Source organism: Rhinatrema bivittatum, chromosome 1 (genome assembly GCF_901001135.1).
Source record: "Rhinatrema bivittatum chromosome 1, aRhiBiv1.1, whole genome shotgun sequence".
NCBI classification, from domain to species: domain Eukaryota; kingdom Metazoa; phylum Chordata; class Amphibia; order Gymnophiona; family Rhinatrematidae; genus Rhinatrema; species Rhinatrema bivittatum.
Genome location: NC_042615.1, coordinates 334056841 through 334073065, shown reverse-complemented (window position 1 = coordinate 334073065; position 16225 = coordinate 334056841). Strand labels below are relative to the sequence as shown.

At 48.7% G+C, this 16225-nt stretch overlaps 1 protein-coding gene across 9 annotated transcripts in view; it reads right to left on the bottom strand.

Annotated features, from left to right (window-relative positions):
• The window catches only part of CDKL2 (cyclin dependent kinase like 2), a 207751-nt gene that overhangs the window by 59572 nt on the left and 131954 nt on the right, over positions 1 to 16225 (bottom strand). For all 9 annotated transcript variants that reach the window (XR_003856264.1, XM_029598291.1, XM_029598310.1 and 6 more), the window contains one exon: positions 13215 to 13354. Coding sequence is in view for 8 of the 9 variants with exons in the window: in XM_029598291.1 (XP_029454151.1) it covers positions 13215 to 13354 (140 nt within the window). In the remaining variant the exon portion in view is untranslated. The remainder of the gene's footprint in view (positions 1 to 13214; positions 13355 to 16225) is intronic.

Genomic DNA, 16225 nt, shown 5'->3' with positions numbered 1-16225 from the left:
CACACGCACAATTTGGTTCACATACCGCTTGATACAGTATTCAAATGAGACGCAAATACAAGTGGCGTCCAAAGCGCGTCCATGAAGCGGTAGGCATGCGCAATCCATTTTACTGTATAGAGCGGTATACAGCGCCTATACAGTATCCTGGGTGTGCTGGTACCTGTCATTTCAAATGTCATTTCAAATGTCAATCCACCAGGAAAGCGGATGGTTCTCCTACAGACCCCGCTGCCTTGAGCGCCCGGCGCCAGCAAGCCCCAGCAGCTGGCGATCGCGGCAGGGAGTGCAACAAAGCACCTGTGCGCGCAGCTCCGATTTTCCGCCTCCTTCGGACGGGCAAGAGAGAGACAAAATTTCACGGGCAAACTTTCCCCCAGCCCCTGCTCACCTACCCTGGCCACGGCCACGCAAGCCCCCAGCAGCAGCAGCAGAAGGGCGTCCATGGGTGCCGGTCTCCCGTGCGGGCGCGCTGACAGCTCCGGAACAGCCCCAGTCCTCTCTCTCCTCCTCCTGAGGTGCACACCGCGGCTCCCCTGCCTCCCGGGGGCAGCCGGCGGCGAGAGCGGCTTCAGCAGCTCAGGTCACGGTGTGCGTTTATGCACCTTCCCGCTGCTTTGAGTGCCCACCTGGACGTCCAATTTGGGCGCTCAAGGCAGCGAAGGTGCATGAACGCACGCCGTGACCATTCATGCACTTTCATGCACTTTCGCTGCCTTGAGCGCCCAAATTGGACGTACAGGCGGGCGCTCAAGGCAGTGGGAAGGTGTTCTGTTTTGGTGCTGAGTTTCAGTACCTACAGTTTGATAGATTTTTTTTTGTTTATTTCTACCTAGAGTAGTTTCTTTTCGGTACCTTCCCGCTGGCCTTGAGCGCCTGCCTGTACGTCCAATTTGGGGGCTCAAGGCAGTGAAGGTGCATGAACGCACGCCGCGACCTGAGCACCCGGCTGGACGTCCGAGGTCACGGCATGCGTTCATGCACCTTCCCGCTGCCTTGAGCACCCAAATTGGACGTACAGGCGGGTGCTCAAGGCAGCGGGAAGGTGCATGAATGCACGCCGCGACATGAGCGCCCGGCTGGACGTCCGAGGTCATGGCGTAGGGTGTGTAGGGATAGGGCCTGATACAGGAGCTCGTGCCCACTGCAAGTCAGCGGCGACAAGGAGCCCAGACCCACGAGAAGGCCAGAGGAGCCCTCGGAAACGGTGTCCGTTCTTCCCTACGGAACCGAAGTACTCTGAGGTTAAGCGCAGTGGTGCCAGGTTGGGTTACTTTTTTCCCCCTTGTGCGAGAAGCATTTTTTTTCTGTGGATTGGGTTGGTTTGGGACTGGGCGGCTAAGTTCACCACACTAACGCCAGGGTCAGGGTAGGCGGTAAATTTGCAGGTTAAAGATGCGGCAAAATAGCTGGTTAAAAAGGCGATAATCTGGGCGCACGTTACTGTATCGGAGGGAATAGCTAATCCGATCATTAACATGTCATATACATGCGGCGGGCGGAAAGGGATACGCGTCGATTTCAGTAAGCGGTAAGGATGCGTAAAACTGGATACTGATTCGCGGGTTAGACATACGCATCCAAAATGTGCGTAGAAAGCGGGTTAAAAACAGGGTAACCGCGACCGTGCTTTACTGTATCGGCCATATAGTGTGGGCAGTGTTCAAAAAGCCCATTTCCATGGGTAAAGTACTGTTTTACCTGCAAAAATGGCTTTGCAAATTATCCTCTTCCAATACATTTAAAAACAAAACATTTACACGTGCAACAGCACTTTCAGGGTAAGACTTAAAGGGGGCAGTTTTCAATGGGATTCTCCCCAGGTAAACTTGACTTTACCTATGGAGAAGGTCCCTTTGAAAATTGCCCTGCCCACTTTTCAGAGAAAACGGGAAAAACTGATTCAGGGATGCATGGACATCTCATTTTGAAATTCCTGTGTGTTGTTTATCCTGCATGCTTTACACCCGCAAAGTTTATGGGTTAAAAAACTCCTCATGGCATTGCAGCCATTAGCATTTTTAAAGGGAAACTCCACAGGGAGTGTCCCCTTTGAAAATCTACTTGCAGGCCCACAGGATGTCTGAAAATGGACTTTTAAAGATTAGCAGATGGATTTTAAAAATGGATTTTAAACACATATGTGGGCCACGCGTGAGCAACACAAATTTTAAGAAGCCGGGAAGTACGCATGTACATAGCTGCGCGAGCGTCAAGAATAAGGAGACCGAAAAGGGGCAGGAGATGAGAGTTCTGGGGTGGGCCCAAGACTTTCACACATAACCCCTGAATTTTGCGAGACTGAGCATGGCAATGCACACCATGTTACCTGCATAACTTTACTACTGGGTCCTGAGGCACAAGTCTGGAGACTGAGATGGGGGGAGGGGGAAGAGAGAGAGAGCGAGCCTCTGTTAGAGAGACAATCTGACACTCTCTGTTTCCAATTGTAAGAGGGGCACTTTCAACTCTGGGTGGGTTTTGGGGGGAGCACAAGGGTCTATAGATATTTGTAACACCCCCTCCCCCCCCCAAAAAAAAAACCACCCTGAGCTTAAAGTGCCCCTCTTAGAATGGAAGATGTAAAGAGTGTCAGATTGTCTCTCTCTCCCCTCCCCCCCCCCCCCCCCATGGTCACTTGGAGTACGTGCGTAAAGGCTGCACACACATGCGTGATAGGGATATTTTAAATGATGTGCGTGTACTTGCATGCACAGTATAAAATTAAGCGTAGTTTTGCTCATCTGCCCAATACTTGTTTATGGGCGCACACGCACTCCTTTTAAAATTTACCTGCCTAGTTAAAGGTTGCCCAATTTTTTCATCATTTACTTTATGATCTAGGAGTTGAATGGCCTGTTCCATTTTAATGAATGTACTCATTCATTTTGGATTGCAACATTTTTCTATCTAAATATGTATGGGGTCAATTCACCCAGTTAGAGGTCAGAAATGAGATCATGGAGAGCAGCTGTTTATGGTGAATGGGTGACTTTCTTATCTACTGTCTTGAACTTGGAAAGAGGCTGCTCGGCAGGCCAAACAGCAAAAGAATAGGCTAATAATTAGCACATAATGAGGAATTTCATGCAAGCCCCTCTCTAAGACACAGAATGCATTATCTACCTCATTACAATATGCATGAGGCTCATTATCCCTTTAATGGACATGCAAACTCTGGTCCTGGGGGAATTCTGCGCTACTGCGGAGCGCAGAATTTGCGCAGAATTCCCCCCTGCGCAGAATTGCCATTTTCTGCACAGAAAATAGCAGAGTCCCCGGCATGCCGCAAACGGAGCGCGTCCTGCGTGTGCCGCAGGACGTGCTCCGTTCATGGCGAAGATGAAGGCCCAGGTGTGCCGTTCACGGCGAAGATGGAAGGCCCCCGTGTGCCGCAAACGGAGTGTGCTCCGCTCATGGCGAAGATAGAAGACCCTGGTGAGAGAGAATGTGTGTGTCTGTGTGTGTGTGTGTGAGAGAGGAGAGGAGAAGGGGATGGGGAGAGAGCAGGAGGATGTGAGAGAGAGCATGGGAAGTAAGAAAGGGAGGGATGCTTGAGTGGGTTTTAGAGAGGGAGCCTATATGAGGGAGGGGTTGTGGGGGAGGGGAGGGTGTGAGACAGAGCACGGGAGGCAAGAGAGCTGGGGGGGATTGCTTGAGTGTGGGTTTCAGAGAAAGGGAGCCTATATGAAGGGAGGGGAGAGTGAGAGAGAGCAGGAGGGGTGTGAGAGATAGCATGGGAGGTAAGAGACCGGGGGGGGGGGGGGGGGGGGATGCTTGAGTATGGGTTTCAGAGAGAGGGAGCCTATATTTTATTTTTGTGCAGAATTCCCCCAGGACTAAAACTCACTTTAAAAATATTAGCAACATTTGGGGACAGAGCAGAATATGTGCCGGATCCTGACGTGTCCGCTGCTCCTGTCAAAGCAATGTTCTTGACAGCAAGGTTGGTGTGATTTAGGCAGAGATTACTATTTTTGGGAGACATTATGGATGCATTTCACGCAGAACAGATTTTTCCTCTGTATTTGCAGTACAAAAGACCGTCACAGCAAACAACAAATAACAGTTATGTTAGCATGATCTAAGGTCAAAAGGCCAAAACTCTGCTTCATTTTGATATACTCCAAAACATGTATGTGATGACCCCCTTGGGATTACCATTACATAGCCCTATTTCCAGACCCTGGGCTGGTAGTCAGTATTTAGGCAGAGCAGGGGGTGTGCCATTTCCAGGGAGGCTGCTGGAGTGGTCAGCCCCCTCTGCCTGGGTAAAAGCAGGCCGAGTCATAGATCTGTGTGGCAGCACTGATTTTGTTTGGAGTTGTGTAGCAGTAGGATTTATTTTTTGTTCTAGTTTTGTCTGCTTCGGGGGGGGGGGGGGACCAGGCCTCGTGGTATGTGATGCCTCATAGGTGGGAGCCTTAACCATTTCTTGTAGACTTATCTGTCTGGATGGTTTGCCTCCAGTGTTCCCAGGATTTTGAGGGTCTGGGGAGCTTTTTGTGAGACCCCCTGATTCTTGGCCCAGAAAGGGATTGCAGAAAACTTTTTTTTTGGGGGTGGCCAGCGTAGAGAAGATTCTGCCCGCTCCTTTGGTGGTGACCTGCTTCAAGGGAGCTCCAGAACTGTACATTTCAGTAAAGACTTTGTTTTGGTGGCTCTAGGAGGAAGATGTTTGCTGTCACCCTTCTATGGGGAAAGTCAGAAATGCTGATTGTTCCCTGCTGCCTGGACCCTTTTATCCAAAAGATCCCATTTGCCATCCAAACGTGAGAACTGTGAGTAAGGCTTTCTGGTTCCACCCGGAGATCCTCATCTGAAGCCTTTACCCTGGGGAGAAGTAGTACATTTGCGGTGTTTGATATCCTGCTTGACCTCTAGTATTGTGGAAGGGGATTTCTGCCCATAATTAGGAATACCTCTGTCCACCTGGGAAGGCAGAGTTTTCTATGCCTTGGAGGGTGAGTTTTTTTTCCTTCTCAGACCTCATCTACTGAGAACACTTGCAGAGAGATAAAAGAGAGTGGGGGAACTGAGAGAACAAGCTGCTGGGTTGAGAACTGGAGAGGTCCATAATTCCGACACAATCTGGCTAGCAAAATTAGCTGGACAAACTTGCCCGGCTAAGTTTGGAGGCATATTCAATAGTGTAGCCATACTATTGAATATAGCCAGCTAATTTATAGTTAGCCAGCTAACTCTATAGCTGCCTAACTTTAGGACAGGTCTTTGGCCCAACCAGACTCAGCCGGCTAAGTTATCCAGATAACTTAACTGGCTAACTCAACTCATCCCAGTTATGCCCTCAGAATGCCCCTAACTTAACCTGGCTCAATTCTAGCTTCTTAACTTATTAGGCGGCTAGAATTTGGCCAGAAATGTGCCCAAATATTCATTTACTTGGCTAACTTCTTTTGAATATGGACTAACTTGGCTAACTTCTTTTGAATATAGTGCCACAAACTTGCTTTTGAATAATTTTTCTGCAGTAAAACTTTCTTTGGATACCCATCCTGAGAGTCCAGAGTATTTATTTGGCACTCACATCCCTTCAACATACATTCAAAAAAGAACTCCCCGAGAGAGAGCCACCCTACCTTGGGCCTTGGAGGAGTATCTTTCTCCACAATGGAAGAATCCGACTCCCCTTCCTCAGGGGCCACGTGACTGAGAATGGAGTTAGCTCCATGACTCAGTGTGACCCCAGTCTTCCAGGCTAACTACCAGAAGAGGTGCTACATATACAGTATATGGCACAGCTGCACAGGATGTAATGGGAAAAGGTCAGCATATATGTATCTGTGATTAATTGCACATGTTATTACTTACATATATTTATGTGGATTATGTACTGGAAAAGAGTTGGCTATATAAAAGTATATTCTTGCTGCTAAACAAAACCTTTTATTTTTAATTTTGTAAAAATGTGGCTAAATTTGGCAACCTGAGAAAGAAGGTACAGGAGATGATCAAAGAGAGAGACACTCTGACACACCTCTGCCTGTATTTGTGGTACAGAGTTGGTGTGCACTGTGGAACAGTATTTAGGTTATTTCACTGCAGGCCAAGAAAGCAGAGTTGCTTACCTGAAACAGGTGTTCTCCTAGGACAGCAGGATGTTAGTCCTCCCACATGGTTGACATCATTGGATGGAGTCCACAGAGGTCCCTCTTCAGTCTCGTAACACAGAATTACGAAAAAGTAAACTGACAAACATAATGAAACCCAACTCTGCAGGATGGTGGGCGAGTTTCAAGAGGACTAACATCCTGCTGTCCTAGGAGAACACCTGTTACAGTTAAGTAACTCTGCTTTCTCCTAGGACAAGCAGGATGGTAGTCCTCACACATGGGTGAATCCCAAGCTATAGGCTGTTCCCGAACAAGAAAGGCCAACATGCACCCTACTAGGTGCCAATGGGCACAACAATACTAGTGCTGTTGGTAACAGAGGGAGACAGCCTGAATCCAAACAATGGGCCGTAGACAGGAAGAGTTGGGTTCCACAGCTGAAAGAGATTCTGGAGGACAAACTGGCCGAAGCTGCTATCGTGTCGGCCATCTCTGTTCAAACAGTAGTGGGTGGCGAAAGTGTGACGAGAACTCCACATCACAGCTTTGCAGATCTCAGCCACGGGGACTGCTCTCAAGCAGGCCACCGAAGCCACCATGGCTCTGACAGAGTGAGCCTTGACATGGCCCCTAAGCTGAAGTCCTACTTGTGCACAGCAGAAAGAAATGCAATCCTCCAGCCAGTTAGACAGGGTCTGCATGGTGAGCACAACTCCTAATCTATTCTTGTCAAAAGAGATGAAGAGTTGGGTAGACTGCCTGTGGCCTCCTGTTCACTCCAGGTAGAAAGCCATGGCTCTCTTGCAATCCAAGCTGTGCAGAGCCCATTCGCCCTGGTGCGAATTAGGCTTTGGAAAAAAGGTGGGTAGGATGATGGACTGGTTAAGATGAAAATCTTTCACCACCTTAGGTAGGAATTTAGGGTACATGTGCAGATCCACCCTATCTTGAAAGAACTTTGTGTATGGTGGGTACGTCACCAACAACTGAAGCTCACTGACCGTGACCAAAAACATGATCTTCCAGGTCATGTACTTCAGATCTCAGGAGTGCAGTGGCTCGAAAGGATCTATCATGGGCCGAGCCAATACCACATTGAGGTCCCAGGACACAGCTGGAGGCTGCAGGGGAGGCTTTAACTGAAGCAGACCTCGCATAAAACACCCCACTATGGGTTGCACGGAGATGGGCGAACCATCCACACCCTGGTGGTAGGCACCAATGGCTCTCAGGTGGACGGAAATTGGTCTTCAAGCTAGCATCCGACAGATATAGTAGGTAGTCAAGCAGTTTCAGTGTGGAGTAGGAGAACAGATCTAAGCCATGATACTCACACCATATGGTAAACCTCCTCCACTTCAGGCCATAAGACTTCTTGGTGGAAGGCTTTCTGGAAGTCACCAGGACCCGAGACACATCGTCCGACAGGTCAAGAGGCTGCAGAATTAGCCTCTAAACATCCAGGTTGACAGAGACAATGCCCTGAGGTTGGGATTGCACAGCCTGCCCTGATCCTGTGAGACGAGGTCAGGGGGAAGTCCCCAGACTGATTGGTTCTCAGACACAGAGATCCTGCAGGAAAGGGAACCAGATCTGCCTCGGGCAATGAGGGGTTATGAGGATCATGGTCCCCCTGTTCTGCCGGAGCTTCAGGAAAATCTTCATCACCAGAGGAAGCGGAGGATATGCGTACAGAAGGCCTTTGCCCCAATGGTGGGCAAAGGTGTCTGAGGCTGGTTTGCCGTCCACCCTGTACAGGGAGAAGAACTGTTTCACCTTGCTATGGCAGGGGGAGGTGAAGAGATCCATGTCTGGGGTTCCCCAGAGGTGGAAGATCTGATCTACTACTTCCTGATTCAGGGGCCATTTGTGGAGCCGGAAGGCTTGACTAAGCCTGTCCATCACCACATTCTCCATCCCTGCAAGATACATGGCTTATAGCAGTATGCCCTGGGATTGAGCCCATGACCAAATCTGAACTGCCTCCTGGCACAGGATGAATGACCTCATACCTCCCTGCTTGTTGATGTACCACATCACCACTTGGTCAGGCTGGATCAGGACCGCTTTGTTGGATAGGCAAATCCCTGAATACCCAAAGTGCATAATGGATCACTTGAAGCTCCATGAAGTTGATCTGGCACTGAGCTTCCTGAGCAGACTGCAGACCCTGCGTGCAGAGCCCCTCCACATGGACACCCCAACCCAGGGTGGATGCATCTATAATAAGAACAACTTGGGTATGAGGAGACTGAAACGGAACCCCCTGTTCCAAATTGGGCAGGCTTTCCCACCAAGACAAGGAGGTCCAGAGAGCCGGAGTAACACATGGAGGTCCTGGGTAGCCTGCTGCCATTGGGACCGCAATGTCCATTGAGCTCTATGCATATGTACGCCACCCAGGGGAGTAACATGGACAGACATAGCCATGTGACCCAGGAGTCGGAGCATGTGGTGGGCTGAGACCCGCCAGCTCCGATGAACCACTCCCACAAGGGATGCTAGATCACGAGGAAGAAAGACTCTGGCCTAAGCTCTGTCCAGCCGGGCACCAATAAAGCTCAAGTGAGGGGATGGAGCAAGATGAGACTTTGGATAGATGATGATAAACTCTAGGGACTCCAACACCTGAATGGTGAAGTGCAGGGACTGAAATGCTCTCTCCTGGGGGCACTCTTGAGCAGCCAATCATCCAAGTATTTCCTGAAGTGAGGAAAGACCCCAAGAGGGGCAAGCGGGAGAGTCCGAGGGGGCACCCAGAAAGTTCATCCAATACTCTCGACGAACGATGGAGAGGACCCACCGGTCTGAGGTGACACTGGGCCAGCAGTTCATGAAGAATCGGACTGAAATGCTCCCTCCTGGGGGCACTCTTGAGCAGCCAATCATCCAAGTATTTCCTGAAGTGAGGAAAGACCCCAAGAGGGGCAAGCGGGAGAGTCTGAGGGGGCACCCAGAAAGTTCATCCAATACTCTCGACGAACGATGGAGAGGACCCACTGGTCTGAGGAGACACTGGGCCAGCGGTTCATGAAGAATCGGAGCTGGCCTCCGACCAGAGGGCCTGGTGTTGAGGGTATGGCTGATTGGCTTATGCTCCCTTGCAGCCAGTCAAAACCCCTTAGCAGGGCTCGGCTGAGGCCTGGGGGTCCCCTGCTACCCGGGGCAGCCCCTAGAGCCTACACACTGAGAAAGGGTGTGAGAGGCAGGAGGATAACACTTCCTCTGGTGTTAAAAGGATCTCCTCGGGCCCTGCCGCAAGGATTTCCTGGCAGAGGACAGCGGGTCCGATGTATTGGCAGAGAGATGCTGAAGGGTATCATAGTGATCCTTCAACTGAGCCACAGCATCCCTCACATTGTCTCCAAAGAGGTTCTCGCCAGTACAAGGCAGGTCTGCGAGATTCTCCTGGACCTCTGGCTGGAGATTAGAGGCTCAGAGCCAGGCCATCCTGCAGGCACCAATGCCCGCTATTGCCACCCTAGCTGCCATTTCAAACACATCATAGGTGGAACGCACCTCGTGTTTGCGACATTCCAGGCCCTGCTGGATGACTGCCAACAAAGTGTCTTGCTGCTGTTGGGGCAGGCGCTCAGAGAATTCCTGGACTGGTTTCCAGAGGTTCTTTGAGTACTGCTTTATGTACAGCTGGTAGGAAGAGATACAGGCGATCAACATGGTGCCCTGGAACACCTTCCTACCCACTGCATCCAGCGTCCTGTGCTCCCGACCCAGGAGGCAGAGGCATGGGTGTGGGAACGCTTGACCTTTTTGACAGCAGACTCCATTACGACAGACTGATGAGGGAGATAACGCCTCTCAAACCCCAAAGGCATGCTGTACTAAATAAACAGCATCCAATTCACCAGAGGCATAGAGATAGGATGTTCCCAAATTCTAAGGAGTAACTCCTTGAAGATCTCATGGACAGAAACCACCACCACCTCCTTTGGGGTATTAACAAACTGGAGAACCTCCAGCATCTTATTCCTGGCATCCTCTTCCATCAGAAGCTAAAATGGAATGATTTCTGCCATAGCCTGGACAAATACCGCAAAGGTCAGGTCCTCGGGCGGAGACTGATGCCACTCCTCCAGAGGAGATGTGTGAGGGAAGATCCCCCAATTCATCAGATGAAGTCTCAGAGGTATAATCTCCCTACGGGTCATATGAAGCATCTTCCTCACTAAGATCACCTGGAGACACCAGTGGAGGGCCCCTTGGCTTGGGCACCAAGGGAACAGAGGGACCCAGACCAGGCAGCGCTGGCCACAGCACCGAGGGCCTCAACAGTGCTGCTGGTTGCGACAGGCCTTCCTCTTCCTCGGACCCCACACTGGGGATCGCACTGGACAGAGGAGGCAACGGTGGCCACCAGGGTATCGAAGAACCCCCGGGTATCGGCAGTGGCTGCGTAGGGAGGATGCCAAGAAGGACATCGAGGCACTCCAGCAGTGGTGCCTACATCAAGGGTGCAGGCTCCAGCATTGGTGGAAAAACCAGTGGGGCCGGCGGCTTCATGCCCTGCAGGGCTCAGACGACCTCCAGTTGCATCCTGCGTTCTAACTTCTCCTGGAAGTCCACTGAAGACAGGACGGACAGAGGAGGGGGAGACGTCACCAGATCTCCCTTGAAGCGCCAAGGGGGGATCGGTGCCCGGCACCGATATCAGTGGAGAGTGCCTGGGACTCCCGGGTTCCATGGAGGACAGTGCTTCCTCTCCGCAGGGTCACTTTGAGAGCATCACAACAGGCGCCAGTGCTGACCCAAGCCCAGTACCGTGTGTAGATGGAGACCAGTGACAATGTTTCCTGGACTTCCCAGATGCTCAGTCTGGTCTTTCCCTGGCACCGAGGAGGAAGGAGACATCCCGATGTCCTGGAGCATGAGGACACCGATTAAAGTGGATCCCCAGCACCTCTCTCCATCAAGGGCCATGGTGGAGGGATGGACAGCGAAGGTTCGATGTCCATCAGTTCCCCTCATCCTCTTGGCGTCAATGCCCCCTACGCCGGAGTCAAGAGTTCCAACTTCTTTGAACTGAAGAGCTTCTCCATTTTATCCAGGAGGGCGCGCCATCCTTTGGGGGTTATCTGATCACAAAAATGAGTCCCCTGAACCTCGTGCGATGCCCCCAGGTAGAAGATACACACCCCTCATGTGGATACAAGAGGAACATGGTCCAAGGGCACCGACGAAACTCCGATGACACCATAACCAAAAAACCCGGCGAGTGGTCAATGACCAGTGGGTACCGAAGGGAACACCACCAGGAATCGACCGCACAGGAGGAGAAAACTTACCGTGCCGCCCAACTAACTAAATCGGGGAATGGAGAGGGATCCGGCACAGGAAAGTCAACGAATCGACCAGTGAAAAAGCTTTCCAAACCTAAAAAGAGCACAAGCTCCACAACCGCAAGATGACAGCTTCTCAGAAAAGAAGAGACTGAAGAGAGATCACGCATGGACGTGGGCATGCTCAGTGTGTCTTTGACGTAAGTTTTCTGTGCTGGGCTCCATCTGATGATGTCACCCATGTGTGAGGACTACCATCCTGCTTGTTGTAGGAGAAAAGCATTTCCCTGTAGAGTTCCATATTGAGCGGGGTGGCAAACATACAAGTCTCCAGCTGAATATATCCAGTTAAAGTTATCTGGGTAACTTTGGGATGGTGTTTCGTCTGGCCAGACTTATGCAGACAAGTTCAGTTGTGTAGTACTCAATATTGGCACCATCTGGCTAAAGAAGCCTCATCCCCAGAATAACAGCCCCTGCCCTCTCTCTTGTTAGTAAGCTAAATTTTACCAGGGTAAAATTTAACTGGTGAGAGGGGGAGATGTTCAATTAAAGGTTTTTGTCTAGGTAGCTTTAAACATGGACCTCAGTGTTTTTTTTAATTTAGAAAAAAAATTTATAATTTATATAGAGAATCTACAAATGAACCTTTTCTGGATGCTTTATGCCAAGATATTACATGCTCCTGGCAGTGTCTCTTAATGTATGAGAACGATAGCACTCACTCATGGCGCTCCAAAAAGTCTTAGAGTCAACAAACATGTTTCCTGTGATATCTTATTAGACAATAATTAAAACCACCACCACCTATTAACTTACATCACTCACAATGGAACTTTTGTAAAGACAGTAAAAGAATCAGATATTTTATACTTACATAGAAACATAGAAACTTACATAGAAACATAGAAACTTAGCAGAAAGATATGGAACTTAATTTAATGAGTCATCGACAAGCATATATTTCCACCTGGATCCTAAAACATGCATATCCAGTGACATGAAAACAGGTCATATCTCCCTTTTCTATGAAATGCACAGTTTTTGTCTCATGTGTCATGGTTTCAGGCAGGTTTAATTTCATTGTTTTCAGTAGATAGGAAGTCATCTTGAAGCCACAGTGTTGACTTAGGACTGGTCTTAGGGCTCAGGCCCACAGCACTGTTTGCATGGGGGGAGCATTTCTGCATTTGGATTCCCTGTTGGCTAGGGCTTGTTGGACTGACAGCTTGTGCCACTCCAGCCCTGGGATCGGCAAGAGCTAAACCACCTGGGCACGCTAATGGGGGGAGGAGAGAGTGGCAGAGACTGCTGGGGGTGGGGGAGAAACGGGGAAAAGTCAAAACAAAAATACTGACTTGAATTCCCAATTCCTTTTTCTTAATTATACAGAGTTCATTAATTAATTTCTTATTTGCTGCACCTGTAGTCCACTAAATCCAATAACAAAATTGATCGGTGCATAGAACAAAACAATACACACAATTCATGAAACAATTACACAACAATCATAAATAATTGAGAAGTAATATTATATAGAACATAAAAGCTGGCAGTCAGCTGGGCAGGAACCGTGACTGCTCATTAGGGAACGTCTAGATTAGGTAATGTCTGAAGTGAGCAATAAAGCAATGTCTAGATAAGGCAAGTTACACTGGGGTTTTTGTTTTGTTTTGTTTTGTTTTAATGACCAGCTGCCTCTTGAATTAGAAGGAAGCAAATGTATACATGCGATATAATTTTGCCTCAACGAGCAGCTACATACAGGCACATACATAAAGAGAAATAAAGGCAGTTTTCAAGTGGCCTTATTTTTAGTAGGGAAAATATCTAAGGAATTTACCTTTGCTAAATGTAATACCAAAACAGAAAGTTTAGGGTAGCGTCTTTCCAAAGGTTCAACCTCCCGGATTTCAGGCAGTCTCACACCGACAAACAGTGGATTCTTGTAGAATAGCTCCTGATGCCTGGGAGTTAAATTACCTACAACAAGCAATTATCGCATTACTGATGCTGCCAAAGATCAAAATGCACTCTAGCCCCATAATATCAATCAACTCATCAAAATAGCAGCAGCTGGTAACCTAGTTATTATCTAATGTTATAGGAAATGTTGTCTATCCAGTCAGGTACTTGGCACGGTTCCAGGTTTCATGCCAGGGTCAGGGTGGTTGTATTTTCTGCAATCAGGGACACTTATAAACGCAAGCACTGGCAAAATGTTCTCTGTGTAATCACAAAACGCTAACCTTTTGTGGCAAACATTTTAGGGATCAGTAAGGCTATCTTGTATACCAGTCTAGCATCTTCCACACTGTACATGTGATGCTTGCGTATATATAATAGAATTTGAACAAACATTTTACATTTGTCTCATAGCCCAGACTCTGTCAGGAGAACAAGCAGCTCATGTTCATTCTGAAGCTGACAACAGCACAGAGCACAAGCACAAGGAAATTAATGGGAGTTACATTTATTTCAACTCCATGTATTGACGTTTTAATTACACAGTTGCACCTTTTTCACACATACAATACCTGTAAAGCAATCACCTTATGTGCATATGCAGTTACCTGTCACTGATTATTAACCACTGTATAGCTCTTGTTTGAAGGAAAGAGTAAAATAAGCAGTATATCAAGATCCTGACCTCCTAAAAGCCGAAAGAAGCTGCTGGGTCAAAAAAAAAAAAAATGTCTTCAGTGCCTATAGGACCTACTTGTCTGATTAATTTGTTAAGTGGCTGTACTAATTTTATGGTATTCTTAAAATGCAATTTTTGGTTTTAGATTTCAGCAAAGATGTTGCACACCTTTGATTTGTTTATGACTACTTAAAAGACAGTGGGAGAATCAACATGTGAAATAACCCCCCTTTGTGCACATGGAAGAGAAGCTTCACTTGTCCAGCCTTACTTACAGGCTGATACAATAAAGCCGCGCGGACAACAGGCACTCATGTTGAGCGCCCTCTTTAAATGAGGGTTCGCGCTGCCAAGGAGGCGCCCAGGTGAGGTGGCTGTCAGTGGTTAGGGAAACAGACGCTCAATTTTACGAGCGTCCATTTTCCTAACCTGCTCACAACCACGGGTTATGAAAATGGATGCTTATTAATTCAGTGTCCCTTTTCCTAACCTGACCACCGGCACACTTTTAAAAACATTTTTTTTAAACCTTTTGTTTCCTCCGACTTAATATCGCCACGATATTAAGTCTGAGGTTGTACAGAAAAGCGGTATTGTTAGGGATGTGCAGAGGGATGCCATACGTTGCATTCGGGATTCGTATTCGTCGGGAGGCAGATACGTTCCATTCGGAAAGGGGGGCCCCCGATACGTACATGCGTTAATTCTTATTTGTATCCTGGCTAAAATTGAATTAAGTAGAACCCTCCTGACCCCCCCAAGACTTACCAAAACTCCCTGGTGATCCAGCGGGGGGTCCGGGAGCCATCTCCTGCACTCACACCTTAGGCTGCCGGTATTCAAAATGGCGCCGACAGCCTTTAACCTTTTATGTCACAGGGGCTACCGGTGCCATTGGTGAGCCCCTGTCACATGGTAGGAGCACAAAATGGCGCCGGCCATCCATTGCTCCTACCATGTGACAGGGGCTGACCAATGGCACCGGTAGCCCCTGTGACATAGTGAGGGCAAAGGCTATCAGTGCCATTTTGATTACTGGTAGCCGACGGACTCCCGCTGGACCACCAGGGACTTTTGGCAAGTCTTGGGGGACCATCTTGTGCTCCTACCATGTAACAGAGGCTGACCAATGGCACCAGTAGCCCCTGTGACAGAGTAGGTCAAAGGCTATCGGCGCCATTTTGAATACCGGCAGCCGAGGGTGTGAATGCAGGAGATGGCTCCTGGACCCCCTGCTAGACCACCAGGGAGTTTTGGTAAGTCTTGGGGGGGGTCAGGAGGGTGGGGGGTTTGTTAAATTGGCTCTTTTAGATGGCCGAATAATTCTGGGAAGATTCGTTGTATTCGTGGGGAATCGCAATACGTTTCGCTTCCCCACGAATACAACGAACATGGCCCTATACGTTGCAGATTACAAATACGTACGAAACGAATGCACACCCCTAGTATTTTTTGCTTTTCTATACTGTTTTTCGGGCTGCTCAGAAATTAACGCTTGCTCTAGGCAAGTTTCGCGGAGGCTTGGATGTGCGTTTTGGACTCACTAATCCCCTTATAGTATAAGGGGTTGTGGACGCATGTCCTAAATGCGTGTCCAACTGTGATTTAAACACTGCTTTCAGCTGGGCGTGCTGTACTGTATCAGCCTATTTGAGTAGCTATATGCTACTAAAGTTACCTACCAATCAGCATCTACTCCCAGGGACTATGCAGTAGTTATGTTAATGACCACAGCAGGACTTGCTACCCAAAATGGAGAAATTTTCTATTCATTAAAATAAGGGCAATAATGAGAATGATACGGTTAGTATTGCTCCTGGTTTTCTCCCAAAACCCAGTCCAGCCCTGTAGCCATAATAATGCCTTGCATGTTATGTTGATGCCTTCTGCCACCTTCTTGAATTCAACCTTACAAAATGGATACTTTGGCCTATTTTTATCGCCCCAGAGTTCTGAAGGAACTCAAAGATACAAACTGCAGACTTGCTACTGGTAATCTGTAACCTGGGAGAGGCAGCTCTGGTCCTTGAGTGTCACAAACAGGTCTGGTTTTCAGGATATCCATAACGACTATGCATGTGCAACCCCCCTCCCCCATTCATGGGGGGGGGTGTCACCTTTGACCCCAGGTAAAAGCCTGCCTGCAGCCTCGGGACAGGGTTCTTTCTATGTGTCCACCCTCCAAGTTGTGTTCCAAAACAGAAAAAATG